Genomic DNA, 22,591 nt, shown 5'->3' on the forward strand with positions numbered 1-22,591 from the left:
CTGAAAATTCTTTTTCTGTAGAATTGCTTTCCCAACTCAGCGGTGTTCGTCGAAGCGCCCAGCAATTGCAGCAGAACGTAACAACTGTCTATGTAATATATACCAGTATGTCAGGTAAGCAAATCCTGCCGGTGATAAAATCTACTTTTTCGTTCAACTTAGTATGAATTTTTTTATCCTATGACACTTTGAACAACTACTTAAACCTGTTCAATATTTGTTGCATGTATGCTAATTGTAATATGTAGTTTGTTATAACTCCTTCGTCGTAAAACAATGTACTCGGCTACTGGTATATATGCTCCACATTAAATGATATGAAAATTCTGATTTTGATACGATGATGACGTATTTTTGTAACTGTTTTTCAAGGTATGTCAGTGTTTGAAATTCGCTTTGAGCGCTTGTTACAGGTAAATACTTTACAGTGTACGGTTTACGTTTGGTTCGATTGACGTAAACAGTGTTCTACCATTGTACGTATCTCTTTCTCCGACAATTTTGAGCTCAGGATTATGTCACATTCGTCATTTGTTATCGTAACTCACTAAAATGAAACCTTGCTTGATAAAATTGATACAAGGTGAGAAGTCTGATTTAACAGAGGTGCGATATCCCGCAAGGATTAGCAGCTGTCAATCAAGTGTTTAAACAAAAGCAGTTCGCAAAGCGAAAGACTGTAAATAGCTATACCAGTTGCATCTTTTGTGTCTGTTTGCTTGTTTATTTGTTTGGTGCAACGAAATGTGTTGCACAAATTTAAAGAAGAAAAGGTAGAGCTACACAAGGTGAAGCCATTTGACAGGCTGTCTCTTTTCGTAGTTGCTTTCGGACGAGGCGTTGACAACAAGTGCTTATTCAGTTTTGATTGGTTAAGCGACGAGTCATATACCGCTATGTGGAGCAAGTATTTAAATAGACAAGAACAAAAAGCTTCCCCCCCTCTCGGTGATGAAAAGTCCGAGGAAGCTAAGTGGGTGCCCTTCAAGCCTAGAAGAGATAGTTTTCAGGAAAAGACTCCTCCTACCGAGGACGTCAGCAAAAATGAGAAGGAATCGCACCAACAAGAGTTGGAGACCATAGATATTGTAATACTAAACTGGCATGAACCAGATGAAGTTTCTAAGGCTGCTACCCCAACTAAAGATGACAGTGATTTAACGTACAGCCTGAAACACGATGAAAAATCTCCAGGCCCTTCTGACCAACAAAAAGAGTCGAGCCCAAAATTTCAGGAAATGGCCGAAAACCTTTCACCAAAAATACCTGGCGGAAGGGAACCAGCAACGTCAATTCCAGCCAAGGCCAGTTTGGATTATTTTGCCGATGCGGTAAAACTAGAAGTTGAGTCTCTCAAACGGAAGTTTCGTGCTATGTTTAGCATTGATGTGTTAAATGATGACGAATCTAAGGTAAGTGGTATAAGTTCCTTCAAGCTCTGCGCAGTGTTACTGCATGGAAAATTGTTTCGTTCAATTTAAAATTGTTTTTCTGGTAAAATCAAAAATGTTAATCTTTTAAAAGCTGGTCAAATACTTTACGGAAAATAAGGAAACTTGATAGCTTTGTGGCCTTGCGAAACTGTGCTTGTATATTTCCATAAAAAATAAAAACAATCTGCGGAGTAAAATAACTTTGAGTTATCATGGTTCAAACTTACTTGCGTTTCAACTTTTAACACGCCGCTTCGTTCGTCATTTAAACCAGTTAGTACTTTGGCTGTGTTTTCGTCACTTAAAAAGTAGCCGTCCTGAAAATTATTACAAATCGAAAAGTGTGTGGGTAAGTGTTTTTTTTTGTGAACTCAATTATTTGACTGTCAGAAAACAATTCAAGTTTTTTGGAATGGTCCAATATTATCTTTAAATCACAAATACCCAAAAATGATTTCGCATGTTAAGAAAGCCAAAAATATTTTGAAACTAACCATCCTTATGTATAGAAAATATGTGTGAAAAGAACGTTGTTTGGTTGTAAACCTGAATTTGCCGTGATAAAGTAAACAGATCTGATATTTTGTTACTCCTAAGCTGCAAACAGAAATACTCTACAGTAGTAAGGCAGTAAGTAAGACTCGACAGTAAGATCCCACAGGTTGAGAAATTAACAATTTTATTCTGCGTACATTTTCTCTATTTTATACATTTATAGATACATTTTTCTACGTATAACTTACATTTTTCTACATTTTATGTGGAGCAAGTATTTACAAAGGCAAGAAGAAAAAGCTTCCCCCCCTCTCGGTGATGAAAAGTCCGAGGAAGCTAAATGGGTTCCCTCCAAGCCTAGAAAAGATAGTTCTCCGGAGAAGATTCCTCCTACCGAGGATGTCAGCAAAAATGAGAAGGAATCGCACGAACAAGAGTTGGAGACCATAGATATTGTAATACTAAACTGGCATGAACCAGATGAAGTGTCTAAGGCTGCTACCCCAACAAAAGATGACAGTGATTTAACGTACAGCCTGAAACACGATGAACAATCTCCAGTCCCTTTTGACCAGCAAAAAGATTCGAGCCCAAAATTTCAAGAAATGGCCGAAAAACTTTCACCAAAGATACCTGGCGGAAGGGAATCAGCAACGTCAACTCCAGCCAAGGCCAATTTGGATTATTCTGCAGATGCGGTAAAACTAGAAGTTGAGTCTCTCAAAGGGAAGTTTCGTGATATGTTAGATGATGACGAATCTAAGGTAAGTGGTATAAGTTCCTTCAAGCTCTGCGCAGTGTTACTGCATGGAAAATTGTTTCGCTCAATTTAAAATTGTTTTTCTGGTAAAATCAAAAATGTTAATCTTTTAAAAGCTGGTCAAATACTTTACGGAAAATAAGGAAACTTGATAGCTTTGTGGCCTTGCGAAACTGTGCTTGTACATTTCCATAAAAAATAAAAACAACCTGCGGAGTAAAACAACTTTGAGCTATCATGGTTCAAACTTACTTGCGTTTCAACTTTTAACACGCCGCTTAGTTCCACATTTAGACCAGTTAGTACTTTGGTTGTGTTTTCGTCACTTAAAAAGTAGCTGTCCTGAAAATTATTACAAATCGAAAAGTGTGTGGGTAACTGTTTTTTTTGTGAAATCAATTATTTGACTGTCAGAAAACAGTTCAAGTTTTTTGGAATGGTCCAATATTATCTTTAAATCACAAATACCCAAAAAATGATTTCGCATGTTAAGAAAGCCAAAAATATTTCGAAACTAACCATCCTTATGTATAGAAAATATGTGTGAAAAGAACGTTGTTTGGTTGTAAACCTGAATTTGCCGTGATAAAGTAAACAGATCTGATATTTTGTTACTCCTAAGCTGCAAACAGCAATACTCTACACTCTACAGTAGTAAGGCAGTAAGTAAGACTCCACAGTAGGACCCCACAGGTTGAGAAATTAACAATTTCATTCTGCGTACATTTTCTCAGCTAACATTCTTAATGGTGTTGTTTTGTAAATTTTTCACTAACTTGTGGTGTTGTTTAGGATCGAACTTCCATTGGAATTTCGGAAATTGTGCGAGCTTTGGCTGGAGAGAGAAGTGTATTATGCCAAAACAGACTTGGACCAGCTATTGAAGATTCCGTGTGTGCAATGAGTAACTTTGAAATAGACATATTTTGAAAATGCATTTAGTGTCTGAACATGCTATCACTGCTGTGATTAAAACGCAAATTTTATTTGGAACTTTTTGTGTCGTATCTGTGTATTTAGAAGCTTATTTGATATAATCGGTTGTTTGCTTGCCGGTTTATGTTGAGTTGTTCACCCTCGAAGTTTTGCAACGCATCGTGTGTATTAGAAATGTAAGACATAGATAATGATTTACATGCACATTTACAATCGCAGTGAAATTAGAATGCGAGTTCTTTTTTAACCCAACTCGTGGTAGGGCGCAATATGTGTTTTGCTCATGACAAAATACGTCCATAGCGTACTGCATCTTTAGGAACTCAAGCGGTTTCCGCAGTTAAAAACATTATTTTGCGAGTTTCTTACTCATAATGGAATCGATCTTCCTGACTTGTCCTATCGAGCTGCTAGACTTCCAATACAAAACTAATTGAGTCAAGATGGGAGTTACTCGTTCTGTTGCAATAGTGCGGCCCATGCTCAATAACCAGTGGCGCTACTGTTGTAATGCCCTTGGTCAAGACATTATAGCGACGATGGCGCTTGTTCAGTAAACCTAGTGAATAGTTGTAAATTCGGGCAATTCGATGTAAAAACTCAAAAGAAAACAGATAAAAAATGTAACTTGCATAAAATCTGGCTCGATAACCGGGGCTCGTCGGGTTTAAGTCGTGCAAAGACTTTTCACAGTTTGAGGTAAAATATTACGATACCATACCAAGAGACGCCCTATACGGCTGGGTTTCTATGTTCGTCGTTCTGGCTCTAAATTGTCTATTTTTGATGGTATTTATTTCTTGGCACATATTTACTGGTTCAGCGTACCACAAAAGAAATAACAGACAGAAATTGCGATACTAATTATTTAATTACAATACAAAGTGCAGTGGATTTGAAATACTGTACTCACTTCGGATGAGTCAAGTGACTTTGACATTGCTTCGACTCTTTGGTAGTTGTTATCCCGCGAGAACGATCAGTAATGAAATATGGGTCAATAACTTTATTCATATCACTGAAATGCAGCACTAAATGATGCTGAAACTGTCATATCCATTTTTACAATATAACAGTAGGGTTGGTCTGTTGCAATACTGCAGTTTTCATTACAAAAATCAGACTGAAAGTTTATATGTTAAACAAAATAAAAGATGTAACCGATGTTATACTGATAATGTTGATTATTCTTCTACAAAGCATTTTAAAACTACAGTAACATAAGTACACTTATTAACGGAACTTTGCAATACTTTTTCGTTAATTCACAAATTTTGTTCATTTTAATTACAGGATTTATTTTAATAGAGATTGATACCTAAAGAGGAGTTGCATCATGGCGGCATTCGGTCAGCATTTTTTAATTTGTAGTTAATTTTATTTGAAAAATTTATCGATGTTTATATGAAGGTGTACGAATAATGTTAGATTGTAGAATTTAACATGACATTTTGGTCTACATGAAATAAAGAGTTAAACACCCATATATTTTCCTTTTCTAAGAGGGCGCACTTCTCTCAAAGCAGGTTTTCTCTAAGGTCGTGCAGGATGAGAGCTACTGTACCAGTTAACGTAACTTCAGGCTTGGGTGATTATTGTGGACATTTTGTAGGCTTTTGTCTAGTCTATGTTTTCTTTGATAGAATTCGTTATAGTTTGTGTAGGTTTTATAGCGGAAAGTAAAAATGCTCAACCGTTTGGTAGGCTATAAGTTGAAATGAACGAAAGCTACAGGTATAGGCTAGTTCGGTAACGGTGAGACGGCTAGGCTATTTCTGCCAAATCGCCTGCAAATGTGAAAGTTGCGGTCAGCCATCAGGCCTGCCCCATAGGCGTAGAGTGTTTAAAAGCTAAACTCGACTTGTTTGATTTGTATTTATTGTCGGTCGGATTGCAGAATATGGATGTTTTGGAAAACATCTTGCGCCCGACCGGAAAGTTTGACGGTTTCGACGAGAATTCGTGCATTCAAAATCGCAAATTTTGGCATGATGGCGTGCACTGAAGCATCAATTAACGATTATTTATAATAAATTAGCGTTCAAACAACTAACTTTTTTTGTATATTTATTATATATCGGCACAATGAGAAAAATCTTTGACATGTATGTTGATGAATCTCATGAGTGCATAGGTACCACACTTTCCACTATGCAAACGACCGGCTTTGTTATTTATTTTAAATCAACTTGAAAATAAAAAAATCTAGGACATACGTTAATGAATCTTATAAAACACAGTTTAATAAAAAATAATAATAAATCGAACTGCAGAGTATTTTCATTTAGATGTTGGGTAGTTGGCGCCAAGCATCCAAAAGCAACAAGTGCGGGTGCGCAAAAATGCTTGGACGCAATGGAAGAATGCTCTTAGGTGTGCAATTACACAATAATGTATGCAGTTTGACTTATTCAATCTTTAAATCAATTGTAAATTGAGTGCATAGAAGTTCTGTCTAAATAGCACTGTGACTCAAGGCCCAAACAAGTTCAGTGTTTGTGGTGGGCAATGTACGGTTGACTTTCATCAGTCTGGGGATAAAAATTGTATTACCATATCATTAGTGCGGAAAAAGTGACAAAGTCAAAAGGCTTAAAACATGCATGAAAATATTAATGGTAAGAAATGCTGATAACAATTAGCACAACCACTAAAATCAAAGTTAGATAAACATACTGTAAGCAAAAAAGCTAAGTTGAGCAGACAAGCACATATTTTTTTTCAAGTAACAGATGATTGACAGTCGTGTCAAAACTGTACATCAACAAATGGGAACGAAAACCCTATTCCCAAGACAGGAAGCTGGTTTCTAATGGCCATGTTAATGATGTAGGTTGTCACTGACTAATCCAAGTTAGCAAAAATGCCCACCAATAATGATCTTTTTAGACGATATTGTGACATTATTGTTCGTTGCAAGATGGAATCTTCATGCGAAGCTTCATCGACAGTTTTGTATAAAGAAAGATGTCAATGTCATTCAACAAATGATGGTGCTAAGAGGAAATCCAATTTTCCAGTAACCGGTGTCAGACTCAGATCTTGGAACTATATAAAACCATCCAGCAGTAATTGCAATAAATATGCCAAATAATTACATATATAAACCGAGTATTAAATTACTTAATAAATAAACAGACAAGCATGTTATTTCTTAATTTCTCGTAGAGTTTTCTGCTCAGCATCATCATATCAAAGTACTAGTCAGGCAAATTAATCATGTGCATGCTGGATGTTTACTGCCTTTGTCTAGAATTTGGCAACTAAATATTCATTAGTGTGTAGAGAGAAATAAGCGGTTGCTATTTTTAAGCTGGAAGAAAACACAACAACTGAAAGTGTTTTAATATTTGCTAAAAACTTATATATCCGTCTATATTGATATACAATTGTCACCAATAAATAATCATTAAGTTTGAATTAAGCATATAACATAAGGTAAACAAGCATCCATCAGTAAAATGCATTGTGAATCCTTAGTCAAGGACTTAAAAACTGACTTATTTTCTAGAATTTCAAAAGGTTGGGCAAAGAATTCCAAATTTTTGGTCCAGAGTATCGAATGGCTTGTTAGGTTAAAAAATTACTGCAGAAGGAAAGACAAAAATTGTTTTTATATCTCAGTGAATAAGCATATCTCGAAAAAATAGTAATAATAAAGGCAGCAAAATGGTCTTAAAATAGTGCTATTTAATATTTATTCGAAAGCTTTTCTCAAATATTTATTGTTTTTTAATAGCTGTCAGCATGTTTTTTTTTTGAATAAGACGCATAGTGCTAGGACAGGAACCTTTTTTGACCGAATATTTTTTTAAACAGAATTCTAGCACTCTTTTTTTCACCTCCCATGGAGCAGAATAAAATATTTTAAATCTATACCTGTTATAGAGGACTACAATATCTTGCCCATAGACAAAACATTTGCGGATATCTTTTGATTTCTCCAACAAATTTCTGCTTGTCAAGATAAAAGCTTTTGTTTTATGGCGAGGAATCTGGCGCGGAACTTCTGCGATGAAAAGAGTGTACATTTTCGTGAACAAAAATTGTCAACACTTTCTGTGATTATTTTCAGGAAAGTTTTAGTCAGTAGCTTCCTCTTTGGGAACTTTCTGCATAAGAAATAAGTTCTTACTGTTTTGATCTTGTGTTCCCTACTAACATTGTTATGGCAGGCCAATATTTGTACTGTTGTAGGAGAGAGAGTGAAACAAATGTTTTTAACAGCATTGCAAGGCAAATAATAATTCTCCTTTTGTTCTTACTGGCAGCTTGGTAGACTAAACATCATAAAAACTTTTATTTTATCATTCTACCTTATGCTGATATAGGTATTTATATAATTATATATGCAAAGAAAATATTTCAGTCTCATTAGACTTCATAAGTGACAAGCTATGACATGCTAACATCTGCAATGTCAATTGCGACTGCATTTGAACTGCTGTCTAAAATCTGGGTACTTCCTGTAGGTCTCCTAGATAACCTAAATGAAGTTAGCATTGATGCATTATATTGTAATCTATATGCACATTGAACATGCATTAAAATATTGAATTTGAATGTACATAATAATTTAAAGCATTTTGGAGCAGGATAACATAGTATCAACACTAGGAATTACTGAAAACATTGAACAGCTTTCGGTTAATTTGTATTTTGACCCATCAAGTGTGACATGTCCCGACATGAAGGTGAGTTTGCTTTAAAGTGAATAAATCTAGTTTGAGTTTAGTTGTTAAATTAGCTTTTGTGATCATGGCCTGAACTCGCTGAAAAAATCTTCGTACAGTCTTTAAATATTAATTATGCATGTGTCTTGAGAACTGAACTTTAAAATCAAGTCATTTTTCTCTGCGAGATTTTAAATGCCATTCTTTTGCAGGAGTAAGCTGTGACAATTGCCTTAAGAGCAACTTTGAGGGAAAACGATTCAAGTGTTTAATATGTTATGACTATGACCTTTGCGAAAGCTGTCAAGTATTTGATGTTGCCACATCAAGGCATATTCCTTCGCACCCAATGCAATGCATTTTAACCAGAAATGAGTTTGGTAAGCTTATGGCCGCATTTCAAAGAGTTTTTGAAGAGTTGGTAATATGGTAGCGTCACTAGATATGTATTGAATTCATGGCAACAGCGTGCTTAATTTTTGATGAAATTGCAACTTTTTCACAGATTTGTATTATGGGGGAGAAAGTTTATCCCCGGACTCTCCGCCAGCATTTGTTTGTCCGCACTGTTCTAAGCTAGGTTTTACGGAGTCTCTTCTTCAAGAGCACGTGACGAAAGAACACGCTGATGTCCGCACAGAAGTGGTTGGTTTTGCTGCTTTTTGTTTATTAGGCTCTTTTTCTTAATTCTTCTTAAGCGAATGAACACGATGCAACAAGTTGCAGTTAAAAATATTTTTGTTTTGAACTTTTTTTCAATACTCTGTCTATTATAGGTGTGTCCTGTATGTGCTGCGATGCCCTCTGGTGACCCTAATTTGGTGACAGAAGACCTCAGTCATCATTTATCGATGGAACATCGTGCCTCGCGCGAAGGAGAAGACTCAGTTGTTGGACGACACATTCGTCGTACGTTACGTAAATTTACTCAAACTTTGTGAAGTGGAAATTCGTTATCTCAGCTCTGCTTACCTGAAAATTTTGGAAAACTTAGTAACCTGGTCCCAATAAATTATACCAACCAAGGATAATTCTAAATGGTTTATTCAACTTTAAGATAATAATCTTTTACTATAACTGGTAAAAGCCATTTGGAACATTTTGTCACACTAGTTTGCTGTTTTATCGTAACAACCTAATCAGAAAACGAAAGGAAAACAATCTTGCTTTATTTGATGACAATATATATTGAAGCCAACATACATAATTGCTCATTATTCATTTGTCTTTAAGTTGACTGTATAGCCTGAGACTGAATATGTGTAAGTAATCGCTATGATTCACCAAAAGCATGACAACTCGCATAGGACTGTTGATGCAATAATTTACATTCAGGCCGCGGAATGCGGACCCGTAACCATAGAAACATGAATTTTTTTGGTGGACCTGGATCATCGACGGCCGCTCCTTCGTCTGCCGTTTCGGCAAGCAACAACAATGCGTCCTCTCTCCGAGACTCTATGGACCCCATTGCAGGTATGCATTCTTAGCTTTTCTGTTTAAGTCAAAGTTTTTCTGCGGCCATGTCAAGAAAATTGGAGTGATTAGGTTAAAGAATTTAAGCTCAGTATGCTCTACCTTAGTATGATATAATTGCTGAAATAACTCGTAGTCTGCCATTAATGCACAAGAGCATTTCTTGTAAATGCTATAATGCTGATAATCCACCTGCTTATTGGAGTAACTGAGTGAACCTCGAAGCAGCCAGTCAAGGAGAGTTTTCAAAGCACAGAAAAATATTTTTTGTTTACTGGCATCAGCAACTTGTCCATACATATATGCACAAATTAACAGAAGCATATGTACCAATCTACTAAATAATGAGTTGCTATTGTGAGCATAAACTACAATCTATAACAAATGCACTAACTAAAACTTTATGCCACAAGCTGTAAAACAAACAGCATCCTTAATAAGCTAGGAAATGCCAACTGGGCGCAGATGCAAGGACTAACCCCCATAACAGTCCGTGCTCTTTGTTTCTCCTGAGCTGAATGTGATTTATCAGTTTGGGTCAGGTCCTGTCACACCTACAACATTGACCTAACTTTGAAAGCTGCCTGCAGGGCCATAACTGGGTGTCTGAAAGCGATAAAAGTAGACAACTTATTCCTGTTGGCAGTCGTTGCTCCTACCATTAAATGTATACTATGTAATGAACAAATCCTCTCCGCCATCTGTTTTGGCAAAAACCAGCAGCAAGGAGATTGAAGTTCAGGAAAGCTTCCTGCATTCAGTATAAGTCTGGAATGGCAGTTCTTACATGAAGAAACTTGCTCTCTGGTCCAGCGATCCAGAAATAGCATGACGCAAATCTTCCCTTTTCCCAAACAAATCTCTACCACCAGGTCGAAGGGGAAATGGTTCTTTTGCTCCTGTCTCAATCGTCTGAGATCCAAAGCTGGATATTCCAATGTGCTGATGAGGAATTGGGAATTTGAGGATGTCTTCATGCCCTGTACGTATGGAAAGCAGCAGAAGATGAAGCACTTATTATGCTCTCTTCTGCCCAAACCAAGCAATCAGAAAGACCTTAGGAATGTCTGAACAATGAAGCCTGGACACACATGGAATACTGGGTGGGCAATGTGTAGTGACACGGCAGGAAGCTGTGAAACATAAAACAACATCCTAGTTGCAGTGTGGATTTCTGGAAAGAGAAGGTAGAAGCACCAAAATTATTGTGTGGGCTGTTTGGTCTGCGTACGATGTAGTGGCTGGCAACCAAAAGTCTAATTGTTGATTGTGAAACGGATGAGTCTAATTCTTCTGTTTTTTTGACGTGCTGAATTTTTTATATAATTGTTGGTGTGTAAGTTGTAGATCCAGTTGGACTTAGCACTGTCTGGTTGTTGGGTTGTTTCACAAAACTTGCGCCGTTGCATCGTGTGCTATGCAGTCATGACACGACGACATCCTAATCATATGTAGTAGACTTGTAGTATGTCCACAGTGTTACTTTGTGATTTTGGCCATCCTCTTGGAGCTTGTTTTACAGGCACCTCTGTGCATACTAACCCATTGAGGGACTATTCCTGGTTTTATCTACATACTGTTGCCGACATAACTTGGCTTTAAAATACCAAATTCTCGAAACTTGTGTACAGAAACCGACAATGTCACTGAATGCCCAGTAAATGTTGCTGTAAAATGAAACATCTGCATGACTGACTGGTTTGGGTATTTGTTCATAAGTGATAAGGTTGTGTATATAACTATACATACAACATAATTTTTTTAAACAAGTGCTAGTTCGAGACTAGAAATCATGGTGATGTCTGACCACAAATACTACTCCAATTAGTACAACAGGAAACTTGACTTGATTGTCTTTGCATTGCTGTTTGATATTTTTGTGTTATTTACATTGTTACACGTTTCCAGTCCAATGTGAATTCAAACAAAAATGCCCAATACCATGTAAGCTGGGACATACTGTATGTAACCGTAGCTATAATAACTGATTTGTTTTAATTACTATCTCGTTGAAAATTTTCTCCGAATACCCTTCATTTGTAGCGATTAGACACACAAATTCTGAAAAGAAAAACTTAAACTGGCATATTCGGTAAAAAGGCGAAATCGATCTGAAATTGCCATATTTCATGCTATCAAACTTATTACGTATTTAATATGTTGAATTTCTCATTCATGCAATCAAACTTGAAACTAGCTTTGAGCATATATACAATGCTAAATATAATGCCATTATGCATAGATTGTATCATATTAGATTGTACTCACCGAGACCTTGAACTTGTATTTGACTTGTCCCATCTCAGACTTCTTTCTAAAATGTTAGAAATTTGGTTTGAAAAGTTGGTGTCCAATTTATTATAAAAGGAATATATCGTTCATTGCTTTCAAAATTGTCCTGGCAATGACCTTTATATCTTTTTAAAAGTAGAAAACTTTGATTGAAAGATTAATTGATCATGCTCAGGCTTCACATATGCCACTTATTTGCACATAATACTATACAATTTTAAACATACCAATTTATTATTTTGCAAAATTTTTCAATATAATTTCTTGAGAACTTGCGACAAAAACTCAGTTGTCTTAACTTGTCTATATTTCGCATAATTGTAAGCTGGCAACAGTTGACAAGCTTTTCTGAGCCTTCCTAGTGACTGAAAATTGTCAAACTATTTTGCTATCTTAGAAAAAGTTGTTGGACTAACGTTTTTTGTGGCCAATAAAAATCCTCCAAATTTAAATTATGAATGTTAAGTTTTTAAAAACTCTGCAATAACTTCTTAAATTTATGTCCAACGAAACAAGGTCATACCAAAAAATAAGTTCTAAGATATGGTTTGTCAAACGTTAAGGAGAAATGTGTTGCACAACTTCTAAAAACCACTACCTCATATTGGACGGCGTATAGCTGTCAAAGTATTTAAACTAGAGCAAAATGACAAATTGTATCTGGTTTACACGTTAATAGCAAACGCAAAAGGCGTAAGTTAGGTTATACCGACCGATAAACTTTCAACATTTATTGGTTGGTGTTATGTTGACCAAATACTTTCACAAATTCATCACATTTTGTGACGTTGTGAAAGTATGTCCCAAGGTGATTTCTTATATAACCACAGCGGCAGCATATGCGACTGTGCGTCTTACTATATATTCAACGGGCGGACATGCGTAAGTGACAAACAGTCGGTTGTATTTAACCGCACTCCACATAAAAGAACCTCATGTTTAAGTGAACGGTAAATGGTGCATGTTTCTGGTGCTAGGGCTAGGCTATAGCTCAAACTAATGTGATACACATTTTACGAACCCTTCACTTTATCAATGAGTTGAAACCTGAAATACTATAGTGCGTCGGCTTCACTTGGCTAATCACTGTCAGTTGCTTATCACGTGCACTAGCGGTGACTTTCGATATAAATTGCTTTAACAACTGACCCGATAGTCAAACCAACCACTCTTCTTCACACGCTTTTAGTTTATTGGGGCTGATGTCACAATTAAGCCATGGACGGCACTTCAAGACGTAGTAAGTTCGTTCAAGCTGTGAGGCAATAATTGCATTTACTACTGCACTGAATAATTCGATTTTTTTTTCTGATCCATATATCTACACTGTACAACGGTGTTACTTATATTCTGTGCACTTGTATTAACACTAACTTTACACTTTAAGCAAAGGAGTTGACCATAAATAGGCCACGCATCCAACTATTAAAGATAGGTGATTAGGTAAAAATCGATTTTAGTTATTTGGTATGAAATAAAAGTTGCTAACTTAACTTAAATTAAATAATACTGTCTATATTTTAAGTTAACTGTCAAGGAAAGGATCCTACTGCGGTAGAACCTACAATTTTTTTATTGATCTTCGATATGACGTTGAAAATGTGTTAAGCGTAACTGAAGCGTTTACAAATAAAACGATTGCTACTTTTTGGACTTCGATGTTTATTCTTCAAATAACTCGCATTTCTCAACACTTTGCTTTTAATGCGTAATTGATTTTTTTAAGTTAATGAGTTTTGCGCAGTAATATTCCCTTATTTGACCCGGTTAGTAGTTTACCAGCTTTCCTATCAACTTACTTAATTCATTTACATATAACATTAATATATCAGGAGTCTCTTTTCATCACAGTATTGAGTAAAATCACTATTCAACACTTGTTACCTCATAAGATCGTATCGTCACTCAAAATATTCAAACGAAATTGAACAATGAGACCAATTGTAGGAATAAAGAGCACACACATGACACAATGCACATCCCGCCGTTGCACCGCGTAGATTAGAGTTTAATCTAAAGAAAATAGGCAGAAAATCAAGCAGATTCGTCCTAACCGTGCCAATTAATTAGACTGCATTGCTTGGTTTGTCTTTATAGGCCGACAATTCTTCGGTTTTGATATCACGGTAATCGAGATTGTCTGTTGCCTTTGTCTTGGGATTAAGTCGATCCAGGTCGAGATAATATAATAGCGAGGACGTTTATCTTCTATTGAGGTCAATTGAAAATACCAGGTCAATTCCCTGGAGATTCTTGGGACACTCCGAGCCCCTCCTTTCCCCCAACCCTGCTGACAAGGATGATGATATGAAAATTTTAAAAAACGCTTCTTATTTCTTACCAATAAAAATAAAGAAATTAATCTCACTGAAAATTCTTTTTCTTTAGAATTGCTCTCGCAACTCAGCGGTGTTCGTCGAAGCGCCCAGCAATTGCAGCAGAACGTCACAACTGCCTCTCAGTTGCAGGAACTACAGACTCAGTTGCAGTTAGAAAGACAGCGTGCGGCCGATATAAGACAGCAGGTATTGCATTTGAATTCTGACACTTCAGATCTTTTTTATCCGCACGTACTGTGTTGTCTGTCTGGTAAAGTTCCTATCTAAATTGTCAGTCTGTATAGATTTTGATAGATATTATCATAAAGATAAGCGTTACCGCGTTAACATATTTACTAGATGTCCATGTAATATATATCAGTATGTCAGGTAAGCAAATCCTGTGACACATTGAACAACTACTTAAACCTGTTCAATATTTGTTGTATATGTGCTAATTGTAATATGTAGTTTGTTATACAGTACACTCAGCTTATTATGGCCACCTTGGTACCAGACCGTTTTGGTCATAATATCCGAGGTATGTTAGTGGCCGAAAGTCGCTTTGAGCGCTTGTCACAGGTAAATACGTTACAGTTTACGGTTTACGTTTGGTTCGATTGACGTAAACAGTGTTCTGCCATTGTACGTATCTCTTTCTCCGACAATTTTGAGCTCAGGATTATGTCATATTCGTCGTTTTTTTATCATAACACACTACAATGAAATCCTTCTTGATAAGATGGATACAAGGTGAGAAGTCTGATTTAACAGAGGTGCGATATCCCTCCAGGATTAGCAGCTGTCAATCAAGCGTTTAAACAAAAGCAGTTCGCCAAGCGAAAGACTGTAAATAGCTATACCAGTTGCATCTTTTGTGCCTGTTTGTTTGTTTGGTGCAATGAGATGTGTTGCACAAACTTAAAAGAGAAAAGGTAAAGCTACATAATGTGAAGCCATTTGACATGCTGTCTCTTTTCATAGTTGCTTTCTGACGAGGCGTTGACAACAAGTTCTTGTTCAGTTAAAGTGCGTTTACACGTAAAAATCTAGTGGATAACATGTATGATAGTTCTGACGATGATTGGTTAGCCGATAGTTCGGATGACAGTCCGTGGTCGCCGTGTTCATATGGGCATGAAGAAAAAACTTCTCCCCATCTCGGTGATGAAAAGTCCGAGGAAGCTAAGTGGGTGCCCTTCAAGCCTAGAAAAGATAGCTCTCCGGAGAAGATTCCTCCTACCGAGGACGTCAGCAAAAATGAGAATGAATCGCATGAAGAAGAGTTGGAGACCGTAGATATTGTAATACTAAACTGGCATGAACCGAATGAAGTTTCCAAGGCTGCTACCCCAACAAAAGATGACATTGATTTAACGTACAGCCTTAAACACGATAAAAAATCTCCAGGCCCTTCTGACCAGCAAAAAGAGCTGAACCCAAATATAATAAAAATGGCTCAGAGACTTTCACGAAAGATCCGTGGCAGAAGGAAACCAGCAACGTCAACGGATTTTTCTGCAGAAACGACGAAGCACCTTGAAGTTGAATCTCTCAAAGGGAAGTTTCGTGATATGTTAGATGATGACGAATCTAAGGTAAGTGGTATAAGTTCCTTCAAGCTCTGCGCAGTGTTACTGCATGGAAAATTGTTTCGTTCAATTTGAAAGTGTTTTGCTAGTAAAATCAAAAATATTAACCCTTTGAAAGCTGGTCAAATACTTTACGGAAAATAAGGAAACTTGATAGTTCCGTGGCCTTGCGAAGCTGTGCATGTATATTTCTGTAAAAAGTAAAAACAAGCCTGATGCCTAGAATAACTTTGAGCTATCGAGGTTCAAACTAAGAGCTTACGTTTCAACTTTTAACACACGCCACTTAATTCGTCATTTAGATCAGTTAGTACTTTGGCTGTGTTTTCGTCACTTAAAAAGTAGCTGTCCTGAAGATTATTACAAATCGAAAAATGATTGCGTATGTTACCAAATGAACAAAAAATATTTTGAAACTAAACATTCACATGTACAAAAATTTGTGAAAAAAATTGTTGTTTGGTTGGGAACTTGAATTTGCCTCGATAAATTTTTTGCTACTACTTCGGCATAAATACTTGTAGTAAACAGATCTGACAATTTGTTACTCCGAATAGAGATGGGCCGATACGAACCCAAACCCGAATAGATTCGCCGAATATCGCCTTTATGGAAGATTCAGGAGAACACGAATACCAACAATGGCGAACCCGAATACAATATTACTTATAAATTTACTGACTTTCGTAAAAATGATGATCTAGTTTCCCGACAATGCTAAACTAGAGTCAGCAGTACTTACAATGAAGGTCGTTTTCCTAACGATTTTGCTTTTTCGATCGTTTTTTAAACACTATTTTTCGAAAAAAAGTGATTTGTTTATCGATTACGTCATTTTAGAAGCAAATACGAATAGATTCGGGATTCGTTCGTGTCGACCTTCATGATAATCGGATTCGCACGAACCCGAATAATCTTCCTCGCGGCACATCCTTAACTCCGAAGCTGCAAACAGTGAGAGTAATCGGGTTGAAAAGAACGAAAGTTTGGCATTTATCCAATCAAAATCAAGGAAGGTCGACATAATTGAAACGTTATCTGTTGATATCAACTTTGATATTGCTTGCTCGTATTGCTCTAAAAACTCTGTTGGCTTTCATAGCACTTAGGTTAAGGACACCAACAGCAATCGTTGTTTCGAAACACCTCTTTGATTACGATTGCTTTGTTTTTGAACAATGCATCGGCCGAAATTAAGTTTATTTTTTCCCGCATAATAAATCTTTTTGTTTTGTACGACAAGCCGACTATTCCACGTAATCTGGTAGAGTTAATGGTAACTGATAAACAGATAATGATAGTGTTGATGTAATGTGAATTACATGGATACATCAATATCGACATAACGCCACTGCGAACAGTGGCGCCAATTAAACTCACAGATAAGGTCTCATAGGTAACAGTCTTTCATTCAAGACTGAAACAATTGCCGAGTTACAAAAAATTGAAATTTTATTACATTGCGGGCCGTATATTGTGCAGGCCTGTTGTAGTACATACAATTTAAATAAAGGAAATTGTCCTGTTAAATTAGGGGTTAATCATTTTAATGCTTGAATACTTTGTTTTTCTGATAAACTTTGTGGTCTAGCATGACATAGTTGCTAATGCAACACTTTTCATCACGTTTCTTTATAATGATCAATAGCAGTTTTGCCTGCATTTAACAATGTGACGTTACAATTAGCGACTATGGCAGTTAACCGCCAATTAACGGCTAAAGAAATCGGCTAAATTCCCAGTCTTTGATAAAATGCGCAAAAGCGAAAAATAGTGTGGTGCCAAAGACAGTTTTGGTCACGCCCATGCGTTAGTGACCGGTGAAAAATACGACTGAGGTTACGCAAGGTCATTCACACCCTGGTCATGCGCCAAATACGAGGTTAAGGTGAGACCGTTATGTCTCCACGACAAGGCTAACAACTTTTCTGATCTTATTGATCTATCTTTTCGCAAACATCATTTGCCGTTATAAAAATTCAACAAACAATATTGTTTTCAACACAATTAATCCACGCAGTTGATGCCTTAACTGCTAATTGCATGTCGCTGGTTCTTGCAGGATGGATCAGCCGTGAGTGGACTTTAACAGCATATATACACTAAGACCATCGTTGTCGGGGAAAAAATTGGCATTGAGTGTATTCGTTGGCATATACGGTATTCATTTTTATAATGGGATAAAAGCAATGTGTGCACTAAAAATGTCTAGTTTAATATTGCATATGCCCAGAAACATATTAAGAAAAGAGTTGTTAAAACTTGAACATGTAGCGAATACATTTAGTAAAAATTTAAGTTGGTTATCTTTGAAATTGATTTTAGGCAACAGCCATTTTATTTGCAATGCTGTGACATGGTATTGACAGGTTACTATTTATTTGTGAAAATTTTGAATAACAGTTTGTTTATTTTTGCAAAGTTTTCAGTTTCATTAAGAACACTCAATATCGATGCCCAGTCCATTTATTTGTTTTAAATTTTTACGTTTCATGTTTCATATGTCTGCTGCACTACAGGTATCTTCTCTAGATAATTTGCATTATGCTCATATTATTTTCAAAACACTCGCTCTGTGCGCAATTCGTCACCCTCAGAGTTTAATGAATTAACATATTTCATACAATTGTTAATATTGTTATTAAAAGTGTGTTATTGGCACTTGGTTTGGTTCAAGGCGTATCACTTTGTATTACTCACCGATCCCAGTATTTCTCCTAAAATGGCGTTGTGCTGAAGCACTTCATTATTCTTTGCGAACCTTTGTTACAAGAATGATGAGGAGATTTGTAATTGAATTCGCCCATAAATAGCTGGTGTCAAATTGAAAATTGTTCAATATTTGTTGCAAATATGGCTATTTTTCAGATAATTATGATGTCATAAATCTTTCCTGTTGATTCATTTTTTTAAGTAATTACTAGCTTTTAAACAAAATTAGTTTTGCTGCTAAGGAACTAAAATGACATATAATCAAATATCGATGGAGAGTGACTGAATGTAGTATTTCTACTGAAAATGTTTCCCCGAAAGAGAACAATCACTGGAAATGTTGTCACAGAGCCAACTGCAGAAGCTGTTCATCGTCTCTTTTCAGAGAAGGCACCCAGGTCCCTCAACTGTGAGCCCATGAATACAATAACAGTGGAAATTGTTGATAAGAACCAATGTTCCAGCACCCCTCCACCACCTGCCAGAAATTATGGTTCATTTCAGGAAAGGGCTGGACCAATGCCACCGTTGCTAGGGCCGGTTAAGGGTCCAGTATACGGACCTATACCCTTGCCCCCTCCTCCTCCCCCTTTACCTAAACCCCAGAGGCCTCCCATCACTACTGCTGGTGCTAGTTCCTCAGCTAGTTCGAGACACACTGATATAGTGACAGAATTGATGACGCTGCGAGGATCAATTTTAGCACAGGTCTCAGAAAGATGTAACATTTCTCATCCTGCAGACATGGTGTGCCAGGTGGATGGGCGATCCATTCCAGTATGTAACAAGACATCGGCGACATACGTTCACTGCTATTTGTATCACTTTAACATTAAATACTAGTTTAGTTAGGTAAACAAGATGTATAATTAATAGTCATGGATGGGTTTTAGATGCCTGTGTAGTGCGTTATATCCATGCAGTGTAATTGAAAAGTACTGTAGCAAGTAATTACTGTACACGCAATTTGTTATTATAGGTTAGGGTGTGTAGGTTAGCAGGATCATATGATGTTTTTTACTTTATATTACAAAGTAAAATATGCTTTGAAAGTATCAAGGAGAGATTATAAGTGAACACACAGGAAAATCTGCTCTAAATTTAATATTAGCATTTCACTAAACTGCTATGTTTACTGTTTAATGACTGTTTTATTCTTGATTAATGACTACCTTTGTGGTATAGCTGTAGTGTTGTCTTAAACATTATGCTGCCTGAATGCGAACTCATGCTGAACTTCCAGTGGTTAACCAAATGTCGTATCATCACCACCAGTGTTGGTGATATTTCTATACTTATTACGTAATGCTTGTTGTGCCATTTGTCAATGGGTACAACAATCTAGTAATAGTTTATGATCCAAATCGATTGATCTTGCCAGCTAAAACCTGGGCATTTAATTATATAATAATTGTTTATTGATGATGATACCTGATACTTTTTTGTTACTGTACTGGCTACTTTATTTCGGCTGTTATACTAGTGCGACAATCAGATAAACACGTTTCGTTTATGTCCACTGATCCATATTCTTGTTTTAAAATAGCTGGAACGATTTCCAAATAAGCTACAGTCAACGAGTAACGGCACACAGAGCATAAACGTGCACTCCTCTGCGGTTGGTGTTGCTACATCGAAGGCTGCGACTAAAAAATCCTCCACTCTCATCAACACGGAGGAAGAAGACAGTTCAAGATACCTCTTGTCCTGGTATTCCAGATAAATTCCAATGTTTTCTTTACTCTTAGGAGTTGCAAAAATGCATTGGCAAAGTCTCACTAAATGTTTATGAAACAGCATCAGTTAACTTGTTTGAAATTAGATAGTTGAAACCTGTTTGAAATGAAGTTTTCAACATAATATTAGAGTTGAATTGATTACCTAGTTTTAAATGGTTTCAATGATTATTTTGCACCAGTTTATGGTGTATTTAGGTGTATGTAATTTTTATTTTTAATTTTTTTAATAGTTTAGACGAAGTCGATCTCACGGAAGCTGAGAAGGAAGAACAAGCTAAAGAAGATAATCATAGAAGTTTATTTGTACAAGAACTTTTATTTTCAATGCTCTCATCGGATAACACTGATGAAAAATTACCAAGTGACTCTGACAATACCATGCTACTTAGCATGGAACGCGCTACACCAGTTGACTGTGCACTGTTATCTACCACTCCGACTTACGCATCACAAACACAAGAGAGTAGTAAAAATGTTTCTTTTTCTAAAACAACCCATGGGGACCGGGACGGTTCAACAAAATCAGACGCGGATGAGAAAAAAGTCCCAGAAAACTCATCCTGCTCCAACAGCGTTAGTGATGAAAACCGCGACACCGTACTGGTCAATTCTATGCTTGCAGGTAATTCCACCTCAGCAGTATCTCTGCAAGTTGACAGAAATCCTGGAGAGCGTTTGGAGGAAGCTCCTGTCGTATCATCAAGGTCAGCTCCTTCTCTCAGCCCTGAAAATCGATTGTTGTCCGAAGCGCAGCAGTGGAGGTGTCGTGATGCGGATGTTGATAGCGATAAGGAAAGCGACGAAGATAAACCTCCATCGCCCACTCCAGTGCAGCCTCAGCATCTCGCACTCCGATTGCCTGGAAGAGTTTTTGCCTCCGGATCCGGCCCAGTCAGACTCTCCGCTCCTGCTCCTGATTACGGAAGGGAAGATGTTGCATCAGCAAGTTTGAATAAGAACATCCGCTGATTTGATCTCGTTAAAAGAATTGGTGTTTTCATTTGTGGTTTTCACTGCATGTTAAAAGTATATATCTTGATGATTTATTTATTGTAGCCAATACAATTAATAAAGATTCTGTGCGACAGGTCAGCTGATGTAGCTTCGTGCTATCCAGTTGATCTTTTCCTCTTATTTCTTTGCCGATTCTCGAATAGCTCTTTTGATTTTTGCTTGGTGTTGAAATGTTTTTTGTGACTTCATAGTAGTGATTGAACCAAGCCCGTATCGCACCCAAGCAGCTTCCTATCGGAGTTGTGTAGAAACTGTCCAATGTTAATTCGACCGAATTGATTGTCTCAAACGTTACAACCCGAAATACCAACAGAATCCGAAGTTATAAGCATGGTGACAAATTGTGATGGATTTGGACCGGGCACCTTTGGTTGATTGTCGCGCGCTTGCAATTAGAAGACTTTTGACGTCATTATTTCCATTACATATTGCGTAATCACTTTCTTTACGAAATCGCTTTTCGCTCTCTTTGCTGAAAAAAAGTATCGATTATAATTAATGGCGTAATTGCGAGTAAAATTTTCAGTTTTCAGCGTCTTTTTTGGTTCTGCAAGAAAGTGCAGACTATTTTAGTTTTAAATCCTGTGCTTAAACCAGGTAAAATATACAAGGTTGCCTCACGCGTACGTTGTCAAGTTCTTAGCATATACCAGCTTTTAAATTTACAATTCTACAATGTTAAACTTGGACTGAGTTGTTGTAATTGTAATATAGATAAAATAATTTTCCTGGCTCATTTTAATACTAATACTTTTGCAAGTTGTATGCAATACGCACGCTTTATTTTTCCGTGATTTGCGTGTTTCTCAACAAAACGTTTTGTTTTAATATTGGTTTTGCGAATTAAATATGTGGATTTTTACGTAAAACAATTCTTCGTGGTTGCAATATGAATATACACTAGACACGTGGCTTCTAAAAATTGATGGTTCATATGCACAAAATGGACACCATGTTTTATGCTCAAAGTCAAAGTGTTACATTTTACGCTAATTCCCGTTGTTTTAAACTAGTAACTAAATACGCACAATGACGCCAGTTTTGTGCATTTTTAATTATTTTTTGTTACTCATGTTTTTATCAAAATTATCATCCGCCAGACGGTAGCGGGGAGCTAATACTGGAAAATGTTTAATTACCACTTAGAGGCT

At 36.7% G+C, this 22,591-nt stretch overlaps 2 protein-coding genes across 4 annotated transcripts; both read left to right on the forward strand.

Moving 5' to 3' along the window:
• The first annotated feature begins 21 nt into the window (after positions 1-21).
• On the forward strand, positions 22-3,938 carry LOC143460666 (uncharacterized). The gene is made up of 3 exons (XM_076958276.1): positions 22-1,412; positions 2,204-2,692; positions 3,481-3,938. The coding sequence occupies exons 1-3, from the start codon at positions 897-899 to the stop codon at positions 3,616-3,618; spliced, it is 1,143 nt and encodes a 380-aa protein (XP_076814391.1). The 5' UTR covers positions 22-896; the 3' UTR covers positions 3,619-3,938.
• A 4,246-nt stretch (positions 3,939-8,184) lies between these two features.
• On the forward strand, positions 8,185-22,345 carry LOC143460662 (E3 ubiquitin-protein ligase KCMF1-like). Of its 3 annotated transcripts, XM_076958264.1 has the most exons (8): positions 8,185-8,318; positions 8,510-8,677; positions 8,803-8,942; positions 9,074-9,206; positions 9,633-9,773; positions 14,454-14,590; positions 20,234-20,397; positions 20,657-22,345. In XM_076958264.1, exons 1-8 carry the CDS (start codon positions 8,303-8,305, stop codon positions 21,393-21,395), a joined length of 1,638 nt encoding a protein of 545 aa, XP_076814379.1. In that variant the 5' UTR covers positions 8,185-8,302; the 3' UTR covers positions 21,396-22,345. The 3 variants fall into 3 exon arrangements, with proteins under 3 accessions (XP_076814379.1, XP_076814381.1, XP_076814382.1); XM_076958266.1 differs by lacking the exons at positions 8,185-8,318; positions 8,510-8,677; positions 8,803-8,942; ... (1 more) ...; positions 9,633-9,773; positions 14,454-14,590 and adding an exon at positions 14,597-15,981; XM_076958267.1 differs by lacking the exons at positions 8,185-8,318; positions 8,510-8,677; positions 8,803-8,942; ... (1 more) ...; positions 9,633-9,773; positions 14,454-14,590 and adding an exon at positions 16,060-19,464.
• The last annotated feature ends 246 nt before the right edge of the window (positions 22,346-22,591 follow it).

Source organism: Clavelina lepadiformis, chromosome 5, assembly GCF_947623445.1.
Source record: "Clavelina lepadiformis chromosome 5, kaClaLepa1.1, whole genome shotgun sequence".
Lineage (NCBI taxonomy): Eukaryota > Metazoa > Chordata > Ascidiacea > Aplousobranchia > Clavelinidae > Clavelina > Clavelina lepadiformis.

What these genes read in the sequence shown, in the direction of transcription:
- LOC143460666 (XM_076958276.1), top strand. Translation starts at nt 897, where the DNA reads ATGTGGAGCAAGTATTTAAATAGACAAGAACAAAAAGCTTCCCCCCCT. An exon ending in TAAATGATGACGAATCTAAG is followed by an intron (nt 1,413 to 2,203) that starts GTAAGTGGTATA and finishes ATGTGGAGCAAG; the next exon opens with TATTTACAAAGGCAAGAAGA. An exon ending in TAGATGATGACGAATCTAAG is followed by an intron (nt 2,693 to 3,480) that starts GTAAGTGGTATA and finishes GGTGTTGTTTAG; the next exon opens with GATCGAACTTCCATTGGAAT.
- LOC143460662 (XM_076958264.1), top strand. An exon ending in CTGATGTCCGCACAGAAGTG is followed by an intron (nt 8,943 to 9,073) that starts GTTGGTTTTGCT and finishes TGTCTATTATAG; the next exon opens with GTGTGTCCTGTATGTGCTGC. An exon ending in CTCTATGGACCCCATTGCAG is followed by an intron (nt 9,774 to 14,453) that starts GTATGCATTCTT and finishes CTTTTTCTTTAG; the next exon opens with AATTGCTCTCGCAACTCAGC.